The sequence below is a fragment of the Chelonia mydas genome, chromosome 2, assembly GCF_015237465.2.
Source record: "Chelonia mydas isolate rCheMyd1 chromosome 2, rCheMyd1.pri.v2, whole genome shotgun sequence".
Taxonomy (NCBI): Eukaryota; Metazoa; Chordata; order Testudines; family Cheloniidae; genus Chelonia; species Chelonia mydas.
Genome location: NC_057850.1, coordinates 36577331 through 36601351, shown reverse-complemented (window position 1 = coordinate 36601351; position 24021 = coordinate 36577331). Strand labels below are relative to the sequence as shown.

Below are 24021 nucleotides of genomic sequence, written 5' to 3'. Positions count from 1 at the left end.
GTGCTTTGATGGAAAAAGAATGCTTTAACACCCTGTATCAAGAGAGATGGCACCAACGATGGTGACAACGTAACCAGCAGTATTACAGGCACTGGTGCCAAAGCATAAGGCACACTCACCCAGAGATGGGAGTGAGCTTGATGCCCTATTCCGCGTCAATTAATACAGAGCGTATAGGATTGACAAGTTGTAAGAACGTGGTGTAAAGCCACAAACCTGGCCCTATCAAGAGAGAACATGTTCTAGACCAGAGTTTAGCTAGCAGGAACGGTAATAAAAGAATGATGTTGCATGGAGGACTCAAGCAGTTTGATCCAGGCATTCCAGGGAAAACTAGGCATAGGAAGTGTCGGTAAATAATCTACACTTGAAGGGAGGCTTCAGTGCCAGTTTCTCCAGCGATCTGTGCTGTAGATTGAGTGTTTGAGACCACAGTGAAGCCTTGGCATAACCACTGCTCTAACGTATGGGAGCTCACAAATGACTGTTTAAGTGTTGCTATGGAAGACTTCACTTGTGCCTCTTCTAAAAACAGATGGCTCTGTACAGTCTTAACTTCTATCAGGAGCACGGAGAGCTATGAGGCCATCTTCCATGTTTCCTTCTTTCCCATCTTCAAGACTTACATAACCTGCTACAGGGGAAAAAGTTGGCATTCTCCCCAGCATCTAACAGATCAACACATCTTCCTAAAACAAATCTGCTCTAGACTTCTTTTGATCACACTTCAGTCACCATTGAAAGCAACTGAGCTGCTTTTTATATAGTCAGTAAAAAAGAAATATTGACAGAATAAGAAAAATGCAGTGACCCTAAAAGGAAACGGTTTTTTAAAGGAGAAGCACCAAAACTGAAAATCTTTATTTAGAAAGAAACTAATGGTCATTCAGAGTTGATTTAGGAAAACCAGGGAAAACCTTCATTCAAGAAGATTTGGGAGAGAAGGGATTAGAAGCGAGCTCCTGAAAAAAAGACCACTATGGTAGCTCCTTCATTGACAAATGCTACAGTAGTTATTGGCTTTTATGTGTGTCAGACTAGTCAGGATAGACCACCCACTGACGAATCAAGCAGTCAACTGCGAAGTAAAAACTAGATGCTCTGATCCCAGTTATACAGAGAACACAGACTCAAGAGTTTGGATCTATTATATACTTGCCTTTAGAAAAAGATTAGTTGACCAGTAAACAACAGCAAAATTTTTCTTAAAACTAGTCAAGTAGCTCAGACTCATTTTTATTCCCAGTTTATTTTAGTCTCAGTTCAATGAAAGAAGCTCACTACTAAGCCCTGGTATTTTATTCTTTTTAATAAAAATACCTGACTTAGAAATCTCTTTCAGAAACAGAATTGTTTGCTAGACATTCCACACTGCTAGTGCAGCTTCTCACAATTTGTGCAAATTCCATCAAAAATACAATATTCACTTTACAATTTTAGTAACAGAATATATGCATATATTGTACACAGTCGTACATTCAGTAAGAGTTAGCCTCTAGGAGTTGTCATTAAATAGACAAAACTTATTTAGAACAAAAAGACAAGCAGATATGGGGGGGGGAAAATGGGAAAGAATAGGATTGAGTCCATTCCAAAACTGGGCAGGTCATCTTGTCTTTTTGACATCTGATAACTGTTTGCAATTTGGAAGTCTGTATGCATCTAAAAATTAGGGATACATGCAATTTATAAACCTAAAATAGGAGGACCCAAATCCTCTTTCCATTCACTAAAGAGTTAAAAAAGGTTAAACAATTACCAAGACTACTGTTGCAAGATGAACAAGCCTGACTATTGTGGAGGCTTGCAAGACAGAAGCATAATGAACAGTATTTTTCAAGTGGATATTAACAGTGTCCCCAACTTGTTCTACGCAACTTCATGGGCAGAAAGACGCTAAGCAATCTGAATCAGTAAGGTTGCAACATGTATTTCTCTGCCCTCTTTCACTGGACATTACAAGTGCATGTCTATTTTTGCATGCTGGGTTCTGGAAGCTACTGTTTATCTAAATCTTTATTTTGTTATCTATTTTTATACTACTGCTTGCAACTTAAAATTGGCTGACATTTACATTGTATTGTACATTTTACAGTGCTATATAAATATACAGGTAGTAATGTTTCCCTACCTTAAAGAATTTACAATCTAAGAGATATAAATGGCTATTAAAACAGTACCATAAATGAGTATTGTGCGTAAAACACATTCCTGGCCATCAAGAGTTCACATTCTAAAATAAGTCAACTCGATATCTCACGATTAGAAAAACGAGGGCAAAAGGATGGACATGAATAACAGCAGTACAACTGTGTGATTGTTTTGTTTGGTAATACAAGAATTGGAGACAGAATTATTTTTTCCAAACTGTTCATTCATGCCTGATACCATTTCTTGGAAGAGAGGAATAGGTTTTGTAGGCTTCATTTCTGTTCAGACAAAGGAGAGTCTGCAGAGATTACTGGAGAAGGAGGGAAGCATTCTTGAAAGCAGTGGGATTGGTGGGTTGGGTAAAGATCAGCTGGACTTGTCCCTTTCTTTTTCATAGCTTGAACATTTTAGTTTTACTTTTAAAAACATTGTTTGCATTATTATGGTGCCATCTAGCCTTCTATATTTAAAAAAAATCAGCAAAGGTGACTGAGTTGTCTGATGGATGGGCCTCCTTACTAGCAATTGTGGACATGTGTAAGTTGTAAAAATTTACAGGCAGAAAGATTGCTATATTTGCACATCACAAAAACAGTGTGCACAAAACAAATTCAACCTCATTTATTTTATTTGTATTACAGTGGCATCTAGAGGTCTCACCCCAGATTTAGCACTATTGTGCCAGGTACTGTACACAGACACAGTGAGAAACCGTCCCTGCCCTGAAGAGCTTACAATCTAAACGGAAGAGACGGACAAAAGGCAAAGAGATTAAATGGCTTTTGCAAAGTCACAGACCACATCAGTAGCAGAAATAGTAACAGAATCCAAGTATCCTGATTCCCAGTCCAGTGCCCTATCCACTAGAACACACAGTCTCCCCAAGAGACACCTGAAAATGCTTTCGGGTGTTCTTACACAAATAACTCAATCCTCCCGTATGCAGCAATAATCCATACGAGAAAGTGGAAATTCATCATGGGATCTTCCCCTTTCAGAAAGGGAAACAGTGAAAGTTTCTGCAGTTCACTACAAATTGTGCCGGCTTTTCCGCAAGTTTAGAGAATACAGCGGAAAAATGCCCAACTGACCTCATCCCTCCTAACTAATTTCACAAAGCCAGAACCAAAGGAGTGTTGGAAACAAAGGGCAGTGCAGTGTAGAGACAGTACCTCCCTCTTCGGCACTCCTGATCCTGCGCAAGATCTCTGAAGGCAGGTTCACCTTCACATGTGGGTACAGACAGGAGCTTGGGGTCCTGAGATATATAGGACCAGACAAACTGCTGTTCTTAAATAAAGTAAAATGTCCTGCTGGCACCATTTAGTAAAAAATGAAATAAGATTATTCCCCAGTTTCCAGTAAACATGTCAGTTTATTTCTACTCTGAATCTTGTTCTTGTTTGTTTTCCGGGGTCCCATTTTATCAACAGATTTGTTCAAGCAAATTTTCAGGTGATGTGGTCTCAAAAATATAGTTTATTTGACCCACCAGGATTTTGCTGGACAGACCAGGGGGCTAAATTCCTTCCATTATAAGAACTTTTGAGCAAGGCCAAATCTTTGTGCTTTTCTTGCAATGCTAGGCTTGAATCAAGTCCAGAGAAAAATCAAAGATTACTTCTTTCACAGTCAGTGTCTTGGACTCAGAGTGTGTTTGCAGTTGATGAGCATCATTGATTGTGTTAAGAACAAATGTTAAAATATGACAAAAGTTGTGCTGGGAAGAAGCACAGCAAACAATACTCCCATCTGTCCCCAGAACTGGGTCACTTTACAGCCAAAGTAAAACCAACTGAACAGTCAGCCAATCGAAAGGAAAGGTTGTTTCACAACAATTAAAAGGAAAGCAATCAGAATTCATTTTAAACAAACCTTGCCAACAGGAACATTCTTAACATCTTCTACAAACACGACTTCCCGAAGAGACCACTGCTCTTCATTCACTTTCTCTTCTTCTTTCGGCGCAGGAGTAGACCGTCGTCGTTCTTAAACGACAACAAAATAATAAGTACCAAAAAACCTGCAACTTGAAATATTTCATCTAAATATAGCAGAGATCTTACTTTATGCCTAACACACACACTTTGCAGAAGTGTACCTTTACTCAAACCAAAATTTAAATCAGAAGTAAAATTTAGTTTGATTCTAACACTGAAGTCAGGGTAGCATGACAGAATTTCTCAATGTCACTTAAATGTTTTGCCAATAAATCTGTACCAAACAGTAAAGCTGTTCCATATCAACAAAAAGAAACTAAAAAAAAGTCTATTAAAGCTATGACTTCCTTAGTCATGTTAATTCATTCCTAGCCATGTTTGTTTATTCCATATGTTAAAGATTCAGAGTATTAAAGTACCAAATGTTCTTGTAATGTTACGGTAATTACGATAAAGGACCTAAAAAGCTGAAGTTGTCTGAATTAAGGATCTTATGCTATGTTAAATATGCTGCATTAATTATGACATCCTTGCAAAACTCTGCCAACTAGCCCAGGGCAATATTTGACAGATGAATAAAACAGTATTACTGTGGTAAAGGTCATAGAACACATTTTGGACCTGGGTTGCAATGTATTCATGGCAGTCTTATAACTTTGTTTTAAAGATAAACATCTGAAGAGCAATGTTAAGATGCACATTTGTATTCTTGTTAATAGGGTAACATGGCTGAGTTAACATTAGTATGAGGCCCTTTGCTTCCTTACTTGTAAGAGTTCATATTAACCAACAATACATGAACATATGATTTCATATGTTTTTAAATAAAGAAACAGGAAAGGTTCATAAACTCCACACATTTATAGCCCTGCACTTACAGATTTAAAATTCCACACAAATGTATAAGCACAGGGCTGAAAACATGGGGTCTTTTAATAGCTGGAACATAACTATGTAAACACAAAGATTTTAGTGCTTAAACTTTTCTATGAAGAAAGATTAAACAGACAGCTATTTTAAGTCAAAAAAACAGTTGCTGCATTCAAAACTGATCTATAAAAGTTTTCTATTTTGAAAGCTTTCTATTTAGATATTGGCTATAACAAAATTAGTATTGTACGTCAGAACCTAAAGTTCTCTAATCTAGGTAATTATGTGACCCTTCAGTACACTCTATGTGCATAACTGGAGGGACGGGGTCAAAATGAGAAAGTTGTTGAAATTATAGTATCACACTAAGAAACCATTATGGCTATACTGATTAAAAGTCACAAAGGTGGTAAGGTAGGGACAAGCGCTTTTGAGTTTTTAATGTGGTATATTTGGTATTCTGAGAACTGTTGATGCAAGTAGAAAACAGTTTTATAGCATATGTGCAATACTGAACTTCTAAATTTTTAAAACTGTTACTTTGGGTATGTGCAATAAGAGTGGAAGAAGGTCCTCAGTGGAAGACTATCCAATTGGAAGCTTGCTCTAGTTAAGCTGCCTGAGCAAAATACATAGAAATGTTTTAAAATAATCTGGAAGTGCATAAGGTATATTTCTGCTACCCTTGCACACTTCAAAAACTGAAGAATGGATTTTGCTCAATTTTTCAAAACCAGTTCAATTCTAGATTGAAACCAAGCACGGAGAATTTAATTCCAGGAAGTTCTAAACATACAAAAATAGTTATACAGGGACTTCCGTTATAACCAACTACAGTGTTTCTACCAATGAGCATCATATATTTATTGACTTTTGTATAAATCTACAAGCTCCATGACTGAAATTTTTCTATATTTACTTTAAGATACCCAGCACTAAACTCCCACTGTTATTCTAATAAATTCTACATTAGAAGAACACTGGCAAATCTGAACTTTCAGCATCCATGGATTAAAGACTACTGTGACTTTTTTTTTAAATTAAAGTGAACTGCAGTTAGGGTAGAAGAGCCGGAATGCATTTTGCCAGTCAGAAAGTTACATTTTCAAAGATTTCTGTTAACTACACTATTCATAAGACATCTCCCATTTACTGATTTTAAATTACTTGTAAAGTGCACTCTTCAGTGCTAGAGATAAATTAAAACAAACACATTGCGATTGACTTAGTGTAACCGTGATATATTACAGTTATATAGACAGGTTTCAGAGTAGCAGCCGTGTTAGTCTGTATTCACAAAAAGAAAAGGAGTACTTGTGGCACCTTAGAGACTAACCAATTTATTTGAGCATAAGCTTTTGTGAGCTATGCATCCGATGAAGTGAGCTGTAGCTCACGAAAGCTTATGCTCAAATAAATTTGTTAGTCTCTAAGGTGCCACAAGTACTCCTTTTCTTTTTAGTTATATAGACAGTACACTATTAAAGTAAAACTTACTGTATGGCATTGATGCGCTGCTTGCGATTGAAGATGCATCACTACACGTAGAAGCTGGGGATGGCGGTGGACCCATTTCAGTTTTCACTGGTTCCTGTTTGCTTTCAGGCCTAGGATTTAAGAATTATATTTATGAAAAAAACATTACCAGAATGAAAAGTCTATTTCAAGGTTTGGACAAACAGTTTCTTGGGCTTGTTTTGCTGAACAAAAAGCTAATCTAGCCAAGCATTTCACACTGTAATTTGTGTAAGAGATAAAAATACTTTTCTTTTTGCAAACACTTAAACAGATTTCTTAATTTAGAATGAAACAGTAAAAATCCTAATATAAATCTATATTTCTATGCTTTTAAACATATCCCATTATAGAGCTACTAGGATAAAGTTATGTCTAGATGATGCTATGTTCCTTACTCAAGGTCTGGCTGAATAATTGTTCTCAATGGAGAGTTGAAATCCCACATTTGGAATGTTAAAACATGCCCAAATGTGAACTAACTTGGTAGGATAGGGTGGGAAGACGAGAAAGGTGTTTATTTATTAAAGTGACCTATAACTCAAAATAAGTTGTAAGAAAAGTGACAAACTAACACAGGGGTCTCAAACATGCGGCCCGCGGGCCGCATGCCAGCTCCCCGTGGCACCCCCGCCTCCCCCGAGAGCGGCTCCAGGCCGGCACGCATCACAGGTAGGGCAGGCTCCCTCCCTGCCTGCCCTGCCCCCGTGCCGCTCTGGAAAGTGGCCGGGACCTGGGGGTGGGGAGGTGGGAGGAGACAGGGGTCTGTGTGTTGCCCTGGCCGCTCCTCCAGGTACCTCCCTCGAAGCTCCCATTGGCCGGGAACAGGGAACCGCGGCCAGTGGGAGCTTCAGGGGAGGTGCCTGGAGGAGCGGCCCGGGCAACACACAGACTGAGGTCCCGGCAGCTTCCCTGAGCGGCGCGGGGGCAGGGCAGGCAGGGAGGGAGCCTGCCCTGCCCCCGGTGCGTGCCGGGCTGGACCCACCCCCAGAACCCTTCCTGCAGCAGAAAACCCTGCACGCCGACCCCCTGCCACACCCTGCACCCCCTGCCACACCCCACACCCACCCTGCACCCCAACCCCCTGCCCTGAGCCCCCTGACGCACCCTGCGCACCTCCTGAACCCCCTGGAGGCAGGGAGGGGGCGGAGTTAGGGTGGGAATGGGGACAGGGAAGGGGTGGGAAGAGGCGGGGCAAGGCCAGGACCTCACAGAAGGGGTGGAGTGGGGGCAGGGCAGCAGAGGGGGTGGTCAGTGATGCAGCCCTTGGGCCAATGTACTATTCCTCATGTGGCCCTCGTGGTCATTTGCGTTTGAGACCCCTGAACTAACAGAAACAGTTTGCTCTTAAGAGTACGTGAAAATTTTCAGGCCAAATCAATTTTTTTCAAATCAGAGTTATCAGTGGGCTAACAGGACTTTTTAATGGAAGCTGGATGCAACCCTAACTTTGGAGAGAGTACCTAACACAGCTTTTCACAATATAATGAGTACCAAGACTGAAGCAATTTCCAGCTTACTAAAATACATAATTGTTCAAGTAAAGTTTTACTACCACTATGAAACAACACAGCAGACAAAAAAGAGTCTCAGTCTTCACATAACACTCCTGTTGTTTAAATGTCCATAGTTTCAAACACTTGTGGTGACATCTTGATTGCAATTAAAACGTCTGCACATTTAGGTAATTTGAAAATGCAGGCTTTACCAGTAAATCCGAGTCTCATTCTGAGCTGGAATAATAAAAAAAAAAAAAACACACTCCAGATTTCGCTCAACCCCATACTCCTTATCTAAGGTCTGACCACTTCCAAATGTTTTCCTTTATATTTTGGCATCACCAATTCAAAGCTCTCTCAAGTAAAATATTCAACAACTTATTTAGCTGATAAAGTAACTGAATCACCCCTTTTGGATTGTTTTTTTCTTCCCCCCCAATTGTGTGATGTCAAGTTATAACAAGATGTCATAAGCTAGCAACCATGTTCTGTTAAAAAATATCAATAGTTTACCTAATTAAAAATCTCCTGCTATAATATACAGTACATAAGAGCATCATTTATTGCTCTAGCCAAACAATAATACCAGCTGGAAATGACATTCAGCCAAAAGCAAATAAAAGCTAAAGCAATAAATATGGTCACATGTATTAAACAATCTCATATAATACATCAGTAATTCAGTAACACAAACCAAAAGCAATACAGTCAAGTCAGCTACCACCTCTCAAAACAGGGTATCAGCAAGACATTTTTCTTTCAAATTGTGTTAACTTGCTATTTGCTATCCAAAATTATAGAATAAGTACTGAAGATCTACGTACTTTTAATTGCAACAGATGTGGTGCAATTTCAGTCCCTCACCAATAATAATTAAAAGCTATTATTCCAATTTGGGAAAGTAAATATATTCTAAAAAAATATTTTTTTTTTTCTCTAAAACATAAAAAAAAGTGGACTAATGCCCTCTGGAAACTATGAGGACTTTACCTTGAATGTTCTTGCTTATTTTACTGCTGTGATTTTCAACCTTTTGTCATTTGCAAACCGCTAAAAAAGAAGTTTCAAATGGAGAAGTGAACCCCTTTGGAAATCTTAGACAGTCTGCGAACCCTCAGGGGTCTGCAGGCCACAGGTTGAAAACCACTATTTTACTGAATTTCCCTAGAGATTACCTTCACTCTTTACATCTGAGCTATACTAGCGACCACTCTGAGGAGGAAATGACAGTCAAAAGCAGGAGGAGGACATGGGAAAGAGGAATGGTAGTGGAAACATCTGACCCAGTATTAGGACAAAGGAAAAGGTAGTGTCCAATGCTGTGAGGAGTGGCCAGGGCACCAGTGACATCTGGCAGGTTATCAATTGATCTATCCAGGAGGAAGTAATGGCTGAGCTGGCCATTTGGTAGGTACCATAGGGAAGGAGAAAAGTGGCCTTAAATTTTTACTTGAAAGAAGTTATTTAGACAAAGCTGGATTTCTGATTGTTAGTGGACATTAGGGTAAATACATATTAGATGTCAACTTTCCAGAAAAGGGTCTGATTAAGAACCAAGGAAACACGCAAACATTTTAGCAACTCCAAACTTCTACAGCAAATGCACCAAGGCAAGCTCAAAACCTTATAAAAATGATACGTCCCTTAATTTTTGGAAATTTTCAAATAAGCACTATGAAGTTAAAAAATATATTAACATATTGATTTTCAAGTTGAGCAGGGTAAAGAGAAGAGACAAGCACAGTCAAATGACCCAACAGGTAAATAGGGCACTCTCTTCCACTCACGAATTCCAGAACAAAATTTACTGGCTGAACTAGACTGAAGCATAAATATGGTGCTCAGTAACCCTGTGGACTTTTAGTCAGGCTGCCTGATATTAACAACTCAGTTATCCCAATAGTCTGTTTTCCCCTCTCACATCAAGCAATCCTACTAATACCAGAGAACACTGGAATCACCAATAACTGCCCTATAAAAATCTCTTTTAGTGACCAATAGAGCTTTTTAATGGTTTAGTAGTTTCACCAAGTGACACTGTCATGCCTCTGTTTGCTTGCCTGCCTACCCTGATCCCCATCACTGATAATTCCTCCTTCAGATTCAGTTATCCTGAGATTCTTCACAAGACAGTCCTCTTTTTCATATGTCGCTCTGTTTCTAAACCCCATCAATTTAATGTTAAAGAGTACAGTAAAACCTGAGAGTTACAAACACCAGAGTTATGAACTGACCACCTAATTTGGAACCAGAAGTACACAATCAGGCAGCAGCAGACACACACACACACACGCAAATACAGTACAGTACTGTGTTAAACGTAAACTACTAAAAAATTGAAGGGAAAGCAGGCTTTTTCTTCTGCATAGTAAAGTTTCAAAGCTGTATTAAGTCCATGTTCAGTTGTAAACTTTTGAAAGAATCATAAAGTTTATTTAGAGTTAGGAACATTTCAGAGTTACAAACAACCTTCATTCCCAAGGTGTTCATAACGCAGAGGTTCTACTATATAAGTGGTTTGTGTCACTCACTCATTACCCCTAAAATAATCCATTTTACTGAGTAGTTATTTGCCAGGTAATCTCCATCAGTGATATCACGAAAGAGCTCACAGCAGCACGCTGCAGAATCTATGGGGTTTCTGTTTAATTTCATTAGAGTCTGCTAGAAACTTCATGTAAGCTTGATGCAAACTCGTGATTGCCAGTTTCAATTAATCGGTATCTCAATTAATATAGATATGAATGTTTAATTAATATTTTGCCAAACTAGTAAACTTTCACTCCAAAAATATATACAGATTCTTTTTAGTGCACTTACTTTGCCTCAGTAGTTTTGCTAGCTTTCTCCATGTTTTTCAAGCTCTCTGGTGATCGAAGCTGGAACCTACAGCTATCGTTCATATTCCAAACCGATTCCATTAAGACACCCACTTTAGGAATTCCAGCGCTAATTGAAAAAGCCACGGCTCCAGCATGATAAAGGGGATTATTTCTCAGGCATACCTACAGACAAGAGTTAGAAACAGCTGAATATTTCTATGTAAGATCGGACAAAAAATAATATTAATTCAGATAAGAGCACAAGAAAACATTGAATATACACATATCTCTGTGAAAATGTCTCATTTCCTCAGCAATTAGAAAGGGAAAACTTTAGGGGAGGATTCAGAGTAGCAGCCATGTTAGTCTATATTCGCAAAAAGAAAAGGAGTACTTGTGGCACCTTAGAGACTAACCAATTTATTTGAGCATAAGCTTTCGTGAGCTACAGCTCACTTCTGAGCTGTAGCTCACGAAAGCTTATGCTCAAATAAATTGGTTAGTCTCTAAGGTGCCACAAGTACTCCTTTTCTTTTTAGGGGAGGACACAATAGGTACAGATGCAACCAGCAGCTGCCAGTTGCAAAATGGCCATTTCAAATATGACTTTATCAAGCAACTACAACCTTAAAGGGCCAGGCTCAGAAAAGAATGCTAGGTAAAAATGTTCCTAGAAAAGTGCCACCCTCCCCTGGGGAGTCAATAAGGACAAGCAGCAGCTCCTTGGAAAGAGGCTGTTCTGGCAGTGTGACTAGAACCATTATTATAATCCCATGGCATGTGATGCTGAGCCTCTTAGGTTGTTTTCAGACCTTTTCAGGACCCAATCTGGCAAATGCTTATATGAGTAACCTAAGCATTTGCCAGATCAGAGCCTAATACTCGAATGACTTATAAAGCAGTATTCTCAATAGAGTACATCAAGTGTTTAGTCCTACAGCGCATAATACATTCTTTACTACTTTTTAAAGCAATTCAAACTGAATTATGGACAAATAACTACCCCTTGGGCAAAGCTCATGTACACAGATTTTAAGGAGATAAAACAGTTGTAGATTAAACTACCTCATCTGTATTTTTGTTCTATATTTCTAATGAATGTGTAGAGTGCAATTAGTTCAAATAATTTAAAAAAACAAAAAAAGTTACCTACCGTTCATAACTGTTCTTCAAGATGTGTTGCTCATGTCCATTCCATTCTCGGTGTGCGCACACCTACGTGCAGTTAGAGACTTCTGCCTTATTGGTATCCGTAGCCCTTAAGTGCCGCGCTCATGCGCCAGTATATTAGGTGCTGACGACCCTATACCCTCTCAGTTCCTTCTTGCCAGCAACTCTGACAGAGGGGCAGGTAACGGAATGGACATGAGCAACACATCTCCAAGAACAACAGTTATGAAAAGTAGGAAATCATTTTTCTTCAAGTGCTTGCTTATGTCAATTCCATTCTAGAGGACACACAAGCAGAATCCTCCGAGGTGGGCTTGGAGTTCACGGACTTGTGGCTTGCAACATTGCTCCACCGAAACCAGCATTGTTCCGGGCCAGCTGCATAAGCGTGTAATGAAATGTTAACATGTGTATGGACGACCAGGTGGCCGCCTTACAGATGTCCTGGATAGGCACTTGGGCTAAGAAAGCTGCCAAAGAGGCTTGCGCTCTGGTTGAATGGGAGGTCATGATCACCGGAGATGGCATCCTTGTATGATCGTAGCAGCAGCGAATGCAGGCAGTAATCCAAAAAGAAATTCTTTGAGCGGACACTGGACAACCTTTCATCCTGTCTGCCACCATGATGAACAATTGCACCAACTTGCGGAATGGCTTAGTCCTTTCAATGTAGAAGGCTAGCGCCCTCCCGACGTCTAGGGAATGCAACCTATGCTCCTCCTCCGACCTATGCGGATTTGGGAAAAAACAGGTAAGTAAATGTCCTGGCTCATATGAAACAGACCACCTTAGGCAGGAAAGCCGGGTGCGGCTGCAGCTGGACCTTGTCTTTGTAAAAGACCGTATAGGGTGGTTCTAAGGTAAGAGCCCTAATCTCAGAGACCGGGCAGGCAGATGTTATTGCAACCAAGAATGCAACTTTCCATGAAATGGAAAGGAAAAGGAGACAGCAGGAAGCCAGAGGCTCGAAGGTGGGTCCCGTGAGCCGCAACAGCACAAGATTCAGGTCCCACGGAGGGACGGGGTCCCTGATGTGCGGGTAGAGGTGCTCGAGGCCTTTGACGAACGTGGTAGTCATGTCCTGGATGAAAACTGACCTACCTTAGAGCGGCGGATGGAAGGCTGAGAGAGTGGCCAAGTGGACCTTCATAGTTGAAAGGGACAGGCCGTGGAGCTTGAGATGCAAAAGGTAGTCCAAGACCAACTGCAGAGAGGCCCGCTTGTGCCGGATGCCTTTATCTAAGGTCCAACAAGCGAACTACTTTCATTTGGCCAGGTAGCTCGCTCTGGTGGAGGGCTTTCTGCTGCCCAACAGGACCTGCTGGACACCAGCCGAGCACTTCTGCTCCTCCGCATTTAACCATGCAGCAGTCAAGCCATAAGGTGCAGCGCTGCCAGGTTTGGATGCAGAAGACTGTCGTGGTTTTGTGACAGCACATCCAACTGGAGCGGTAGCCATAACAGAGCAGCCACCAAGAAGTCCAGCAGCATGCCAAACCAGTGTTGGCGCGATGAGGATTATCTTCACCCTGTCCTGCTTGATTTTCATGAGGACTCTGTGGATCAATGGAACTAGGGGGAAGGCGTACATTAGAGCACCCCAATTACAGGCACAGGAAAGCGTCCGACAGGAAGCCCCTGTCGAACCCCCGAAAGGAGCAGAAAACCTGGCATTTCCTGTTGTGCCTGGACGCAAACAGATCTACCTGGTGAGTACTCCACCTCTGGAAGATGCTGCTGACCGCTTCTAGAAGGAGAGACCGCTTCAGCAGGACCTTCTAGTCTCGCCATGGGTGATCTGCCAAGGCGATCCTGGCCCCAGCGAGGTGTGCAGCTATGAGATGGATGTTGTGTTGTACACAGAAGTCCCATAGCCTAAGGGATTCTTGGCAAAGGGTAGACGACCTGGCTCCATCTTGCTTATTGATATAGAACATAGCTGCTGTACTGTCCATCAGGACCTGGACCACCCTGCTCTTTAGCTGAGGTAGGAAGGCAGGCAGGCCAAGTGGACTGCTCTGAGCTCCCTGACATTGATGTGTAGGGAATGATCAAGACAGAACCAATGACTGTGCATGCTGAGATTGCCCAGGTGGGCTCCCCATCTCAGGTCTGAAGCAGCAGAGACTAGGGTAACCAACGGAGGGAGGGCCGCGAACGGAACTCCCTCCAACGCCAATGCAGCATTTTTCCACCATGCAAGTGACAACAGGATGTGGTCTGGGACCTTCACCACATGGTCTGTGCTGTGTCTGCTGGGGACATAGACTGACACCAGCCACGCCTGCAGCAGCCTGAGGTGGAGCCGTGCATGGCAGACCATGTAAGTACAGGCTGCCATGTGGCTCAACAACAGCAGGCACATATAAGCGCTGGTAAGAAGGTGGGCTTGCACACACAAGATCAGGTCTGCCATGGCCTGGGACTGGGTCTCAGGGAGGAAGGTCCTGGCCCGCGTAGAGTCAAGGACTGCTCCAATGAACTCTAAGTTGTGTGCTGGAACTAAGGTTGACTTTTTCTCATTTATTAACCGCTGCAGGTCGCGATTGGTGGAGCAAACTAGGTTGAGAGGACACTGCACCTGATCCCGGAATCAGCCCTTTATTAATTAACCAGTTTTCGAGATACAGATAAATTTGCACACCTCGGCGCCTCAGGTAAGGAGCCACTGACGCTATTCACTTTGTAAACGCTCTTGGAGCTGACAAGAGACCGAAGGGCAGTGCGTGATTGAAAATGGCAGTGGCCCAACACAAAACAGAGGGAATGCCTGTGCCCTGGGAAAATGAAAATATGAAAATACACATCCTTTAAGTCAAAGGCAGCATACCAGTCTCCAGGATCCTCAAAATGCCTGCTTCCAGCTTCCTTGGCCTCTGGAAGAACCAGGCTGGGCAGAGGAATAGGAAGACGAAGGGTACCGCCACTTAAACCCTTTGTCTCTGTCCTTCCTGTAGGAGCTGGACTGGGGGACACCTCAGGACCTAGACACAGGAGGCGGGAGATAGAATGGCTTTCTAACCTACTCAGGGGTTTGCAGGCCTAAGGAACAGAGGGTAGCACAGGAGTCTTTAAAGCTGTGGAGCTGTGCATCTGTCAGCTCCGAGAAGATCCCTGCTCCCTCAAATGGGAGGTCCTGAAGGGTAGTCTGCATTTCCTGCGACAGGCTGGAGGACTGCAACCAGGAGCTGCAGCTCATGACCACCACAGAGGCAACTACCCTGGCCGCCAACTCCATAGCATCCCAGACCATCTGGAGAGCGTCTCTCACCACTACCAAGGTGACACACTCCTGTGGAAGGCTCTCCTTGAACTTGCTGATGGAGTCCCACAGTTTGACACTGTACCTGCCTAGCAGGGCCTGAGTGTTAGACACCCAAAATTCCAGGCTGGCAATTGAAAAAATTTTGCTGCCAAACAAGTCCAGCGTCCTGGCATCTTTATTTTTCCGTGTGCCGCTCGCCTGGCCCTTTTGTTGATGGCAGACACGACCAGGGACCCTGCTGGAAGGTGGGCATACAGGTATTCAAATCCCTTTGCCGGGACATAGTACTTCTTTTCCGCCTTCTTGGAGGAAGGTGAAACAGAAGAGGGGGTCTCCAAAGCCTTAGGAATTTTCAGGACCCCTGGGTGGACGGGCAACGGGAGCCGGGCCAGGGTGGAGGAGAGTATGACATTAAAGAGGTCATCAGACTCCTACGCTAGGGGGAACAGTGCTGGGCAGATTCCGGTGCTGGCAGTGCGTTGCATGCCAATGCTGAAGTGCCGGGCATGGAGTCCGATCGAGCGGTCTCTGAGGCAGGACGAAGCGCAGCCTCCTTGAGGAGGACCCTCAAGTGGATATCCCGCTCTTTTTGAGTTTGAGGGCAAAAGTTTTTGCAGATCCTTCACTTATCCTTTCTGTGGGACTCCCTCAAACACCTCTTGTGGGGGTTGCTAATGGGCATTGGCCGGCTGCACGATGAGCATGGCTTAAAGCCTGGGGAATGGGGCATGCCCCACTCCGAGGTGAAGACCCCAAACGGGAATCTAACTCCTAAACTACTACTCTACCACTCAACTTAACGGTCTAACTATGTACCTATCAACTAAATACAAAGGAGACAGAACAATGGACTGTAAGAACCGCTAACATTCTTGCCATGCAAGACAAGGCACTCCAACCAAACATCATGGGCGGTAAGAAGGAACAGAGAGGGTGTAGGGTCAGCAGTGCCTCATATACAGATGCATGAACATGGCACTCAAGGGGGCGCCACAGCTAACCCTATGGATACCACTAAGGCAAAAGTCTCCGATGACTGTACACATGGGTGTGCACACACTTAGAATGGAATAGACAGGAGCAAGCACTCGAAGAACTGCTGTTCAGAGCTGGGTAGCAATGACTCCAATACACTATTACAGAGTTGTACACAGCTGTTAAGAAATGCAGGTAATCCCAACACCTGCCTACTCGGGTTTCAGAGAACAGTATAAAGGGGACCTTAGGCTTGGTCTACAAAGTTTTTGGATTGACTTAATTATTTTGGTTTAAAAAAAACCAAACAGTTTCCGAGGTCAGAAGGGATCACTGTGATCATCTAGGCTGATCTCCTGTATGACACAGGTCATAAAACTTCCCCCAAAATAATTTTTGAACTACAGCATATCTTTTTTAAAAATCCAATCTTGATTTAAAAATCACCAGTGTTCGAGATTCCACTACAACACTTGATAAATTGTTTCAGAGGCTAATTACCCTCACTTTAAAAAGTATGACTTATTTCCAGTCTGAATCTGTCTCGCTTCAACATCCCGCCATTATTATACCTTTGTGTGCTAGAAAGAAGAGTCCATTATCAAATGTTTGTTCCCCATGTAGGTATTTATAGGCTGTGATCAAGTCACCCCTTAGCATTCCTTCTGTTGAGGTAAATGGTAGGGCTGTCCAGCATTAAAAAAATTAATTTCAATTCATTGTGCTGTTAAACAATAATAGAACACTATATAAATATTTTTGGATGTTTTTCACATTTTCAAATACATTGATTTCAATTACAATACAGAATACAAAATATACAGTGCTCGTTTTATTTTTTATTATAAATATTTGCACTGTAAAAATAAAAGTATTTTTCAATTCACTTAATACAAGTACTGTAGTGCAATCTCTTCAACTTTCATGATACTTACAAATATAGATTTATGTATAAAAAATAACTGTATTCAAAAATAAAACAATGCAAAACTTTAGAGCCTGCAAGTCCACTCAGTCCTACTTCTTTGTTCAGTCAATCACTCAGACAAACAAGTTTGTTTACATTTGCAGGAGATAATGCTGCCCACTTCTTGTTTACAACGTCACCTCAAAGTGAGAGCAGGAGTTTGCATGACACTGTTGTAGCTGATGTTGCAAGATATTTACATGCCAGATGCACTAAAGATTCATATGTCCCTTCATGCTTCAACCACCATTCCAGAATACATGCTTCCATGCCGATGACGTGTTCTGTTCAGTAACAATCCAAAGCAGCGTAAACCGACGCATGTTCATTTTCATCGTCTGAGTCAGATGCACCAGGAGAAGGTTGATTCTCTTTTTTGGTGGTTCAGGTTTTGAAGTTTCCACATCGGAGTACTGCTCTTTTAAAATTTCTGAAAACATGCTCTAGATCCCATCCCAATCAGATTTTGGAAGGCACTTCAGATTCTTAAACCTTGGGTCGAGTGCTGTAGCTATCTTTAGAAATCTCACATTGGTACTTTCTTCGCATTTTTTCAAATCTGTAGTGAAAGTGTCATCCTCCGAGATTGCTATAACATGAAATATATGGCAGAATACGGGTAAAACACAGAGCAGGAGACATACAATTCTCCCCCAAGGAGTTCAGTCACAAATTTAATTAACGCCTTATTTTTTTAACGAGCGTCATCAGCATGGAAGCATGTCTTCTGGAGTGATGGCCAAAGCATGAAGGGGCATACAAATGTTTAGCATATCTGGCATGTAAGTACCTTGCAATGCTGGCTACAAAAGTGTCATGCGAACATCTCTTCTCACTCTCAGGTGACACTGTAAATAAGAAATGGCCAGAATTATCTCCCCTAAATGTAAACAAACTTATTTGTCTTAGCGAGTGGCTGAACAAGAAGTAGCACTGAGTGGACTTGTAGGGCTCTGAAGTTTTACATTGTTTTGTTTTTGAATGCATTTATGTAACAAAAAAACAAAAAAAAAAAATCTACATTCGTAACTTGTGCTTTCACAATAAAGAGCTTGCACTACGGTATTTGTATGAGGTGAACTGAAAAATACTATTTCCTTTATTGTTTTTACAGTGTAAATATTTAATACAAATATAAAGTGATCACTGTACACTTTGTATTCTGTATTGTAATTGAAATCAATATTTGAAAATGTAGAAAAATATCCAAAATATTTAAGAAATTTCAATTGATATTCTATTTTTTAACAGTGCAACTGAAACGGCCATTAATCGCAATTAATTTTTTTTGAGTTAATCGCGTGAGTTCACTGCGATTAATCACCAGCCCTAGTAAATAGATTGAGTTCCTTGAGCCTATCACTATAAGACAGGTTTTCTAATCCTTTAATATCATTCACATGACTTTTCTCTGAACCCTCTCCCATTTATCAACATCCTTCTTGAATTATGGACATCAAAACTAGACACTGAATTCCAGCAGTGGCTGCAACACTAACAAACACAAAGGCATAATAACCTCTTTAATCCTACTCGAGAATCTCCAGTTTACACATCCAAGGATCATATTTTCCCCTGTGGCCACAGAATTGCATTGAGAGATCATGTTTAGTTCATTACCCACCATGATCCCCAAATCTTTTTCAGAACCACTACTTCCCAGGATAGAGTCCCCGATTCTGTAAGTATGGCTTACATTCTTTGTTCCTAGATGTATACGGTTACATTTAGCCGCATTAAAACACATTACTTGTGCTCTGCTTACCAAATAATCCACGCCTTTCTCTACCAATGACCCGTCCACTCCCCCTATTTGTGTGTTGTCTGCAAACTCTATCAGTAATGATTTTATGTTTTCTTCCAGATCATTGATAAAAATGTTAAATAGCATAGGGCCAAGAACTGATCCCTGTAGGACCCCCGCAGAAACAGACATTCAATGATGATTCCCTATTTACAATTACATCTCAAGACCCAGAGTTCGCCAGTTTTTAAATCTATTCAATGTGTATGCCATGTTAATTTTGTACCCTTCTACTTTTTTAATCCACCTTTCTATCCAAACAAAGTAGTAAAAGCTATACAACCCCTTCACTGGATGTAGTTATACCGGTATAAAGGTGCCTTACACTGGTATAGCTTATGTGACACATGCGATGCTTTAGAAACACTGAATATTCAAAGCCTACTGCTAGGGGCCTACCAAATTCATGGCTGTGAAAAACGTGTCAGGGACTGTGAAATCTGGTCTCTTCTGAGAAATGTGGCTATTGTAGGGGGCTCACAATATTGCCATCCTTACTTCTGCGCTGCCACCAGAGCTCAGTGGCTGCTGGCCGGATGCCCAGCTCTGAAGGCAGTGCCGCCGCCAGCAGCAGTGCAGAACTAAGGATGGCAATACTGCAACCCCACCCCCAACAATGGCCTTGCAAGCCCCTCACAGCCTCCTTTTGGGTCGGGACCCCCACCGTTACAACACCGGAAACTTGCAGATTTAAATATGTGAAACCACAAAATTTAAGATTTTTTAAAATCCTATGACCGTGAAATTTATCAAAACAGATAATGAATTTGGTAGGGTCCTACCTATTGCATTGAGATGTGACAGATGTTATGGGCACATGGAATATTCAAAAACAGCTGCATCTATTTTAAATGTTATTTGTATTCCTGGCTCAGAAGATGAACTAAAGGGTTTTCTGCAAGAACTGAAGTCACTGAGGGATAACTGATGCTAATCCTCACCGGTGAAACAAGACAAGTAACAAATCTGTGGAAGTTTCGCCCCCACCTCCCTCAAGGCAAATAGCATATACTGGTTTGACCTGGTAAGAGGCCTGGGAGACAAAGAACTTGAAACGGTATAAAATACCAGCCACGAACAGAGGAGTCACTCACACTCAAACCAAGAACAAACACGAGACTGAACAAGAGAGGCAGGCCCTGTGGAGAAGGCCTAAAGTACGTTAGTCCTATTAGGGTCCCTATGTGGGAGATTAACTGACCAGGCGGTCACCAGGCATGCATATAAGATGTTTTCTTTGTAATGTTTTTATTCTGAACAAACAGAGAGCTGACTGATCACCAGTTAACCCTGTCATTGTCCCTGAAACAGGACTGCAGGTGCTGAACTAAAGTCAGACCTACTGAGATAATTACAATAAATTGCAGAAACCTGCAGCCTAAGTCCCCAGTCTGGGAAGAAAGGATCATGGGATCCCATCCTGAGACAGGTCTCAGGCCTCTATCCGTCACCTAAGTGGCGTGCCCTCAGGGATACCAGGAGGCGGTCAGAGGTGCAGTTAGCTGTGACTGTGACCGCTTATTCCTCTGAATTTACAGGAATAAGCTATACCAGCATAGCTGCATTGACACGTAGGGGGTTGCAGCACTTTAACTACAGTAAAAGTGATACAACTTTTGTGCACAGACAAGGCCTTAGTGTAAATGGAGAATAGAGCCTGATATATTTTTGACAACCAGTATCCCCCTCCCAAAACACTTAAGACAGCTCACAATACAGTGGTTGTACTTACTTGCGTGCCAACTGTGATATTTGGCATTGAAGAGATGCCAGCACTAGACTTGGGCTTTTTATTTTTTGCTCTGGCCTTTTCTAGCATCTTCTTCCTTTGGCTAAAAGGAACTACTCCCCTAAGGAAAGAAAACAAATTATTAAACCAAGAACTACAAAAGAAGTGTCTGTTCATAGTCTTGAGCTTCTCAAGACTACAACTTCGGGCCTGTCTATACTGGCAAGTTTTGTTGCCAAAAACTGCCTTTTGGCGACAAAACAGCAAGAACGTACACACTACAATGGGACTTTTGTCGCGAAAAACACCCAGTTTTGGTAACAAAAAAATTCCACTGCTACGAGAGACTTGTTTTTTCCCCTCCCTTTTTTGTTCATAAAGAGGCTTCTGCCAGTATCCCACAATGCCTGCCCTGATTGCTCTGCTCAGTGTTTTGATCTCTGCTGCCCTGCAAGCATGCGCCCCTCCCCTTTCAAAGCTCCGGGAAGTATCTGTGTGCTGCTCCATTTGGGAAACAAAGAGTAAATAACTGGAATGCTCCTGTTCTGCCCGGCACTAGGAACACAGCAGCAGGCAGACTGCTGTTGCAGAGGGAGGGGGACAGACTGCTGTGCTGCTTTGCCATTCCTCCGCACTGAGAGCTCACAGAGCTGCTCATGATGCTGCTCTCCGCAGCTGGAGGGGGCTGTGGCAGAACTTGGAGAGGATCCCAAGATGCGTGGCGATCAGCTCTTCCTTCCCACAACACTGCACTGTGGGATACATACCCACGGTGCATTGCTCACCCTGTCGATGATGGTGTCCCCAATGTGGACATGATCTGTTGACAGAGGGAGCAAGTATGAACACCCTTTGGCGATTTTTGGGTGTTGAGATAAGTTTTGTCAACAAAACTTGGTAGTGTAGACAAGCTCTTAAATGGAAGACATGGTAAAACACCACTCTGCCAAAAGACCTCAGCAAAAGTGACATCTTGCTGTCCCATATTCACTCCACCTCACTCTCAAATGCTCTTATATCAAAATGCTCACTTTACAAATCATTTTTTTAAAACTGCCTGTACTGAAAACTCAACATGCTATTTAAAAACCTAAAACTTTTTGTCCTGCTTTCTATACCACAACAGAGAATCTAGAATCAAACTCACTTTGCAATTCTGCTAAAGAAACAAGGAAAAAACACCACTTGCAGCATTTCCAATGTTAAATGCAGATATAATTTGCACTATACAGAGATGCATTCAGGAAAAAGGGGTCAATTTCAAGTCATCTGATCATAATGGCATTTTGAATCTAGCTCAACAAAGAACAAGGTAATGCTATTTAAATATAATTTAAAATACTACATTGTCACACCAGCCTGACAACGCAGCAGATGGAAGATGTGCTGCCATTCAAGAGATTGAGGATGAGAAGCAATTACAATATTCTCCCCACTATGCCCACTGGAACTCTATGTAAACACCACAAGAGCTTTTTGTATATGGGTTCTTACTGCTCTACTCTGTACTGAGTGCCAGGATCAGTTCTGGATAGCAGCAAGGATACATGCACCAAGGGCAAAACAGGTAACAAGTACAACTTGAAACAATTTTCTTGAAATGCAAAAGCAATTAACTAGCAAATACCAACTCTTTGGCAATCAGCCCCTAAACATATTGAGGCTGTCCTCACCATGACTGGCAACAATTCCCAAAGCCCACCGGCCTTTTCCTTACTGGAGAAAAGAGTGGTGTTGGGAGGTTGTACGTTTTTTAAAGCACTGGTTAAAAACACTTTGTCCTGGTGTGGCCATGACCTAAGTGAGATTTCCAAGTCATCATATTTTTTCCTCATCTAGATACTTTCTCCCCCCAGTTGAGTTAGATTGATCCAGCTACAACTCAAATGAAAACCCTAACACCCTTACCTTGATTTTAGCAAGTCAAGTTATAACCTCAGACTATACAGCTAGAGGTGGTAAACTGTGCGTACACGGATACAAAAAGAGTTAAGCCAATTTTATTTAGATAATATGGATTTACATAGAAGACACCTTTTTACCATAGCCTAGCCACAGTATAAACAGCATGGGATGCTCTCTCTACCATGCCTGTCAGCAATTTAGATTTTTTTTGGGAAAAGAATTATCATGATTAATAGACGCTTATGTCTCCATAATCTGATGACAAATACATGATCATCAGTGTTGAAGTTAAGCATACCTAACTAGTGAAGGGCCCTGCAGGATAATTCAATTTGTAGTTAATTTTTAAATAGCATAACAAACAAACCTCTTAAATACAATGGGCTGATTATTCAAAAAAGGTAAGAAGGCATGCAAAAGTTTCCAGTATTACCGTCCCCACAAAGTTGTGGTTTACTGGTTGCTATGCTGAGTGATGCTCTAGAATGAACTGTGTTCACAATGACATTGGTTTTACAGTCAGGAGAAAAAAAAAAATCAGAAAGTTGTGATTTCTACTACCGCTCTGCCCCAAATTTCAAAATTAGGAGTAAAATACAGCTTCCTCATATATCTGGCTGTGATTTTGTTTGGCTTCTAGTTAATATTTAGCAAACACCCCAAACAGAAAGATATTTAGTATCTCAAATTTTCAGTGCTTGCAAGTAACTGGTCAGCGAGTATTTAATCCCACTATAACAAAAGCTACTGGAGATCCCTGCCACTGTAAGCAAGGCTTGTTTAGATTTAGCATAACTCTTAAGTGAAGCACAGGTAAAAACAAGGTCGGCACTGAAAATGGCACGGATATGCATGTCAACTCATTGTAACTAGAAATGTATTTTCATTTTTTTACATGCTTGGAAAAATCATCATCAACTTCTACCTTTTTATGTCCAGAAAACTTGACATTTTAAAAATTCCGTGAAGTTTTACAAATAGAAATGTTTTAACAATTTATGGGAGGTTATTTCATCCAATTTTTCAGCATGCATTTAAGCCAACAATATAGTTTATGAATCAGACTGCCTAACATTCTAGCCACAGAGCCCTATGGGAGAAAAAGGACAGTGTACACAGGTAAGTTTGTTTTCTATATTATTTGTAAAGGCCTGAAAGATACAAAATATATTAAAACTACTTTGTGAAACTATGTAACACCGGGGGAGAACACTCAGCCAACCAGCATTTATTTTCCCAATAAGAACAACTCAATTATCTGGATCTGCAGATGACAACCCAACTTGACAAGACAATTTTTTTCATTATCTATATTGCACAGTCTCAGTCTAATGTCCTAAATTTCGTAGCTCTTAGCAAGGCTTTCATACTCTATGCAGTCAGACATCAGAATCCAACGATGAAAGTAC

General features: G+C 41.5%; 1 protein-coding gene across 27 annotated transcripts in view; it reads right to left on the bottom strand.

Moving 5' to 3' along the window:
* UBR5 (ubiquitin protein ligase E3 component n-recognin 5) overlaps positions 1-24021 on the bottom strand; it is a 140253-nt gene that overhangs the window by 56347 nt on the left and 59885 nt on the right. For all 27 annotated transcript variants that reach the window (XM_037892168.2, XM_037892171.2, XM_037892173.2 and 24 more), the window contains 4 exons: positions 20711-20828; positions 10796-10980; positions 6459-6568; positions 4027-4139 (listed from right to left, as the gene is read on the bottom strand). In XM_037892168.2, the coding sequence (XP_037748096.1) occupies positions 4027-4139; positions 6459-6568; positions 10796-10980; positions 20711-20828 (526 nt within the window). The remainder of the gene's footprint in view (positions 1-4026; positions 4140-6458; positions 6569-10795; positions 10981-20710; positions 20829-24021) is intronic.